At 35.4% G+C, this 7,452-nt stretch overlaps 1 protein-coding gene across 1 annotated transcript; it reads right to left on the reverse strand.

Moving 5' to 3' along the window:
• LOC110266793 lies at positions 4,246-4,918 on the reverse strand. The gene is made up of 3 exons (XM_021111809.1): positions 4,829-4,918; positions 4,653-4,754; positions 4,246-4,527 (listed from the first exon to the last, which is right to left on the reverse strand). The coding sequence occupies exons 1-3, from the start codon at positions 4,844-4,846 to the stop codon at positions 4,246-4,248; spliced, it is 402 nt and encodes a 133-aa protein (XP_020967468.1). The 5' UTR covers positions 4,847-4,918.

Genomic DNA, 7,452 nt, shown 5'->3' on the forward strand with positions numbered 1-7,452 from the left:
AAACTAAAACTAGAAATATTAGTAAATAATTAGCTAATAATTATTTATTAATCAAGAAAATTAGAAAATTAAAATTTATAGTTTAATGTGGTAGAGAAAATTAAAACAAGAATTTTGATACCAATTTCAAAGATTTTGGCCCAAAATTGGGCCAAATGGGCTGAACTGGGCAAACTGCGCCCAAGGCCCAACCCAACCAACCCTTATACTTAAAGAAGAATCACTCTTCTTCCTCATTCATGCTGTTCCACGCTGAAGCATGCAAGGGAAAAGGTTCAAAAACCCTTGTCCTCCATTCAAGTTGCCATAACTTCTCGCTTCACGCTCCGATCGCCGCACCATTTGCAGCCACGCGACCGCAGCGTCGAGCTCTACAAAGCACAGTGGTCAATTTGGTAAGGAATCCACATTTTTCTTTTCAATTTTTTATTCCCCAATTTCGAAACACAATGTGAAATTATGTTGAATTTTGCATGATTTCGGTGTTTAGGTTCGAGTTAACCTACGGGTATTGTCGGGTTTAGCTTGTTTGAGCTGTGGGTCAGGTAAGAACCCTCTAACCTTTTGTGATATGTTAATTTAGTGAACTCTATATTGATTATAGTGATAATTATGATGTTAGATTGAAATTGGTTATCGGTTGGAGTTAATTTGAGAAATTGGAAGCTAGAGGATTAGCTTTGGAGGCTGGGTATTGTTGGTGAAGGGGCTGGAGTTGTGGAGCTTGTGGTTCGAAAATGCTTGAGGTGTTTCGGGTTATCGAAAAGTCGGCCAAGGTATGGTTTTGGTTTCTCGTATTTAATATATAATGTCTTGTGAAAACTTAGGCTAGATGACCATAGGTTATGAATGAATGTATGAGGGTGTAAATTGCTTAGTGCCTTGTTGATAATTATGAACCAAGTTGAGTATGGATTTGTTATTTAATGTTTAGAATGGAAATTCAAATGTTAAATAATGATTTACTGATGGTTGATAAATTGAGAATAATGAATGTGTATGGATGATGGATTGTTGATGGTCTTCTTGATATAATTGTGAAGTTATGCATGAGAATTGCTTAGAATTGAGGTATGATAGATGATGGAAGGATGTAGATCTGTGTTGTTGTGATATTGCATGTGTTGGAACTAATTTTGGGTGTAGAAAGATTGATATTGAATGGTGAATTAATGAAAATAAAGGTTTGAAGGTTTTAGAGTAAAGTTGATTTTTAGCCGAACCTCGGTGAGTCATAACTTGACTTCTGAACCCCCAAATTATTCATACCTATTTTAAATAAAAATTGAATCCGTGAAGTTTACGCCGTTCGAAGAACGGATGAAAAATATTTTAAAATGAAAAAGTTATGCCCGTCGGAAGTTCAGAGGGCGAAGCTAAAATTCTGCAGACTTAGCTAAATTTTGATAAGACATGGTTGCATGCGAACACATACCCGTCGTACGCGAAGGGTCGTTTCTGTTTGGCAGGCATGGGTATGCATACCTTGACATACGTATACATCTTGGCCCAAAAAGTGACCTATGCGTACGTATACCTCTTACATGCGTACGCATACCCCTGTTTTTCAGCAAATTATTATTTTGTGTTTTCAAGCCAATTTGACCTCCTAAACCTCTATTTTCACACTGTTAGTTCTAAATTTAGATAGTAAGTTTAGTAATAAAATGGAGTTAAGAAATAGAGGTAACTTGGAGATGAAGTAAAGGTCGAAAGTGATGAGATTAGGCTATGGAAGGCAAGGTTACCTAGAAGTAAAGGAAGGTCTAGAGTAACTGCACTGAGATGTTAATGATGAGATTGGAGATGACTATGTGTGGTTGGATTGGTCGAGATGTGTGTGTGGCCGGAACGGTCGAGATATGTGTGTGGCCGGAATGCTTGAGAGGGCAAGATTTAGGTGCGATTCTGCTTGCTCGATAACTTGAAAAATGTATTTGGATGGCAGGTTGAGGACAGAAGTTCCCTTTCTTTTTTCGTGATGAGGATGTGGAGAAAGTGGAAAGGCACTTTCCTTCGTATTATTTTCTCACATTCTTCTCTGGTTGTAAGGTAGAAAGGCACGCTCCTTCGATGTGAAAAGGCATTCTCCTTTGTATCTCCTCCAGGAGAAGGTAGAAAGGCACACTCCTTCGATGTGGAAAGGCACTCTCATTCGTTTATGATCCTCCTGGAGATGCGCAACCTAGAGACAAATATCTGGGTTAGCTACCAGATGTGTCGGGTTCTGGCGATATAACCGACACGTGAGCTCACGGCCAGTAGGACAGGCATGTATCATGTTGCATTTGCTTGCTTTGTTTGGGTGTGCATAATTGTTTTGGTTTGCCTATCTGATAAATTCTGTGTAACTGATTACTGTGATACTTGCTGTAACTGTTCTTTAAATGTGTTTGCCTTGTATTTTCTTGTGTTTGTGATTGTCTTTCTATTTTGGGTACCTTGGTGGTGGATGGATGATAATGTTGATTTGATTTGAAATGGGCCAGAGGCCGGGTTTGAGTTTATTTGGGCCGGAGGCCGAGCTGGTTTGATTTGGGCCATAGGCCGTGACTGGTTGGGTCAGTAGTAAGGGTTAGAGTTGAATGAGACAGTGAGTGGATTGTAATTTGAGAGATTAAGTTAGGATTGAGTTAAAACCTTAAGAACCTTAGATATCTACCCCTGCTTATGGTTTCTGTTTTAGTTCCTTAAGAATTATAATCTGAGTGCCGGCATTCTAGGATTGCCTCTGGCTTTCCCAAGACCTTATTTATTATATAAGTGGGCACCTTAACAATACTGAGAATCCCCGATTCTCATCCCATACAATATTGTTGTTTTTCAGATGCATGTTGAGAAGCACCACTCTGTATTCTGGAGACGCTGATGAAGCGAAGAACTCTTAGAACTCAGGGTTGTATCTTTGTTTATATTTATATATGTATATAAGATCTCCACTTGTATTTTATGTTTGTCCCTCTTAGAGGTTGACTCGGAGAAACAGGTTATCAGTTTTCTATTTTGGTTTACTTTTGGGTTTATTTGTGTATGTATATATGCTTTGGCCGGTTTTAGCTTCACGAGCCGAGTCGAAAGCCTTGCTATATGTATCTTTGGAATTCTTCTCTCATAGTTATCGTTTACACGAGTGATGCGATTTTCTATTCAACGCTTTGCTTAACTAGTTAAAATTTCTTTCAACTATTATATATATATACACTTTTAGAGGTCGTAATACTTTACCACCTCAACTTTATGACTTAAGTATAAGACTCTGTGTGGTAGGGTGTTACAGTTTTGAACCGCTACTATTTTGTTGACCGATGTATTTTTTAAACGTATTTCGCGGTAGTTTGTAGCTGCCGCTATCTGATATTCAATAGTTTTAAATTTATTTTCGGCCATTTTGTAACCTTCGCTATTTGCCCGGCTAAATGGCTACAAAAATACTGTATTTTGCACCGTCAATCAATGCTTTTTTAATTTGAATGTACTAGGTAATATTTTTTGTTTTTTTTTTGTTTTTTTTTGAATTTTTCCTGATATTAGAAATCTTAATTATTTGTAACTGAAAAAAAATTGATGGGTAAATGACATTAGTAAAACTGATAAAAATACTCATATATTTATTCAAATATCAATAAAGTGTATTCATTACTAAGAGTTGCATAGTCAAAAATAAAAAAAAGGGTATATTTAACTAAAAAATTAATTTCAAATCCTAAGTTCTACTTTTTACTCTGTTCCTCCAACGAATTCATCCGTGCAGCCATGTCTGGTGGCAGCTCCCCACCTTGCCCTTGAATTAGACATCTCAGAGCACTCTCTGTAAGGCCCACATCGGTTGGAGAGGGGAACGAAGCATACCTTATAAGGGTGTGGATACCTCTCCCTAGCATGACGCGTTTTGACGAGTGAGTGTGGGGGGCTTTGGCTATCATCCCTATCGTCAAAGGCAAAACCGTGAGGCCTTGTGTGTCAAAGCGGACAATATCGTGCTAGCGGGTGGTCTGGGCTGTTACAGATGGTATCAGAGCCAGAACCCGGATCGATGTGCCAGCGAGGGCGCTGGACTCCCTTAGGGGGGTGGATTGTAAGGCCCACATCGGTTGGGGAGGGGAACGAAGCATACCTTATAAGGGTGTGGATACCTCTCCCTAGTATGACGCATTTTGACGAGTGAGTGTGGGGGGCTTTGGCTATCATCCCTATCGTCAAAGGCAAAACCGTGAGGCCTTGTGTGTCAAAGCGGACAATATCGTGCTAGCGGGTGGTCTGGGCTGTTACACTCTCCATTGCCTGCCTTTTTAATTTCTCGGCCGCCAGCTCTGCTTGTAGCTCAAGCAGCACCCTTTGGGTCTCCTCTCTTTGAATTTCATTGCTCGGCTGATGTGAATTCGTATAGAACACTTGACTAGAAGTCGGTCCGATACCCATGCCACGCACTCTATCCGGGTGCTCCTTTCCAAGAGCTTGAGCAAGCGAATCATTCTGAAACAACGGTCCAGATGATTCATCATGCTGCTCAATCTCTACAATTCTTTCCTACACAGTTAGATAAGCGAACATAAGCATTTATTAGCTAATTGCTAACCGAATAGACTTTCAACCCAATTTTAACAAACAAAACCTATGAGAAACAACTTAGCGATTCACAACGCATTACTTACACCAATAGCCCGAGCTGCATCATGGAGATATGAGCCATTAGGTCGTTTGTGCGTTAAGGTCCACAACTCTGCTCTACCAATTGGACGCCCTTGTCGTTCCGTCTATAACAATATAGCTAAAATAGTGAATAAGTAGAAGAATAGAAGGTTCAAAAAGAGAGTCAAACGTAAATTACCTCTTCTTCTTTGAGCATTGCCAAGCTTTTCGTCCGCCAGTGTGAGTGTATAACTGCTTCGATCGATTCACAATATTTTTTCTACACTTCTCCTATCATGCCATCAAAAGTAAAAGTTACTAGACACCATTTTGACTAAATATAACATAAATAGACTTTTTTGTTAAGAAAAAAAATATATTACTTTTGTGTCTTCACTATTGCGATAATTAAGGTATCATTTCTAACGATCCGTAGTAATTCCCGGTGGACAGCCTTCAATATTTTGTTCAATATATAATCAGTTCTGATTTGTAATAATCATGGTACAACCCGTTCCTTGTGTCCTTCCAAGCCCTCCCTAGCATTTTTAATATTGTACGCTTGATAATTCCTCCACTATCCTCATCAAAATGAAATATTTCGTGCACCAGTAAAATTAATTTGTTAGTAGGTGTCAAATTAAGATTCTCGAACTCTACAAGAATATAACGTTTTACCTTTACACATTTTTTATAGATCTTGTCCTTCGAGCGAACCTTTTTCCAGTCTTTCTCGCATATTGAAAATTTGGTGTAGTCAGATCCTAGCAATCTGAGAACGCCACTCAGTATACCAACTTTATTTTCAACTGGTTGTAGTCTCTCGTTGCACTTGAGTACGATCTTTCTACCGTTAGATGGTTTCATAGCCTCCTTCACACTCAAATGAAGTTACTTGAATGTCCCATCGAATTCTGTAAATCATAGTTAGTCTGTGTGAGTAACCATTGTGGCTAAGATGCGATAAAATCATATAAAAATTAAGCATAAAAAATTATATGAGATAAATTCTTGTATACCAATTGTTTTAACATCCAAAAATGAGGTGGTCTTGCGTCCCTTGCGCTTCGGAGCCTCCGATGGAGCAAAGAGGTTATCAACGTGTTGCTCAAAATAATCTATCTCATCTGCCTCTGGGTCTAAGTCTTCATCACTTACCTCTGAGTTTTGAGCACCATTCGTGCAAACCTGTAGAGCAGGTAGTGATTCGGTACTGGGCGGTCGAAAGGGGCGTAAAGATGAGGTTGCTTGGGCATCAGCACTATTAGAGGGGGGAATTGGACAATCTACTTGATGCACAGATGAAGCCGCAGCAGAACTTGTTTGAAGTTGCTGACATGCTGTGTCTAACTTTGATTTTTTCGTGTAATGACCTATCTTAGACATCTTAATAAACTGGATACTACCAAAGATATTCTGGACATCTTAATAAATTGGTTAACCATATTGAAAACTTAAAATTTATATATTTTTTTATAAAAAAATTTCAAAAAATATATACATTTTTTATAGTTAAATTTATGGCAGATATTAACTAAACTTTTATTGCATAATATATATAAATTTATATATTTGTCCCAATAGGTTGTTTCGCTTTTCCCACGCTAATTTTAGTTCACATTAAGACAAAAATTATTTACTAAGCTTGTATTATTACTCAGAAAAAGATATACAATTTAGTTGAATTCATAATTTTTTATCTAAAAAATATTTTTATTTTGTTTTCTTACCTTACAATTGTATAGTTATTATTTATTTATCTTCTCATATCAATTTAATTTTTTAAAAAAAATAATGTTATGATATAATAATATCAAAATTTTATGATTAAAAAATTTAAAAATTAATTCTTATAAACAAAACATATATATAATTAGCATAAGACAAAATTTTTATACAAAATTTACATAAACTTAGAAAAGCCTATGAATTGAAATGAAATATTAAAAATATAATTATTATATATCTTCTTCTATGATTATCTGTTTTGTTTAAGTATATTCTTATCCCCCTAAATAAAAGCATCGGAAGATAGCATGGTTAGAAATTTTGTAGTCTAAGTAACTGGCAGAGTAGTCAAAGAGAAAAAGGAAGTAGTAGTGACTAGTCCGGACTTCATGATTATTATTTATTAATGAGTAATTATTTAAATCAGTTTTAAAAAATTTTTAAAAATGGATATTTTAGTTCCTAAAAAATTAATATACAGATTAATTTTTAAAATTTTACTCCAACAAACACTACAAGAAAATAGAGTTATTTTAATATTTTATTTTTTAACACCATAATTAAATGTTAAAATTAATATATATTTTTGACAAATATCACAAATGTCAAATTTTCTATATTTTCTTGATGAATAATTTAACCGTAGAAAATTACTCCTCAATTTTGATACTCATTTGTTTTTAATTTACTCCACTATTTTTCTTCTTCTTTGGGCTCTGTTAATTTTGACATCATACTGCTCTCAGTTTAAGGTTATACTACTCATTCTTTATCTTCAAAATCTCAATTTATTCTTTAGTTTCAAGATCTCATTTCATTCTTTGTTAAAATTTTTTTGTTGAAAATATTTTATTGTCAATAAGTGTCAAAATAAATAGTATTTTTGACAATTAATAAGTATCACAGAAAATATGTTCTCAAAATTTTTTAACAAATTATTTTTGACAGTCAATATTTATCAAAATAAGATTTAAATTTTTTTCACAATCACTTATATGTTAAAAATACTATTTTTGACAAAATTTTTATTAACATATTTTCATAGTTAAAATAGTGTCAAAATTTATCTTTTTGACAAATTTTAATTTTCTTTTA

This window comes from Arachis ipaensis, chromosome B09 (assembly GCF_000816755.2).
Source record: "Arachis ipaensis cultivar K30076 chromosome B09, Araip1.1, whole genome shotgun sequence".
Classification (NCBI taxonomy): Eukaryota; Viridiplantae; Streptophyta; class Magnoliopsida; order Fabales; family Fabaceae; genus Arachis; species Arachis ipaensis.

Bases quoted from the DNA above. Each gene is read 5' to 3' on its own strand.
- LOC110266793 (XM_021111809.1), bottom strand. The intron at 4,528-4,652 runs GTAAGTAATGCG...CTAACTGTGTAG, and splicing joins ATGCAGCTCGGGCTATTGGT to GAAAGAATTGTAGAGATTGA.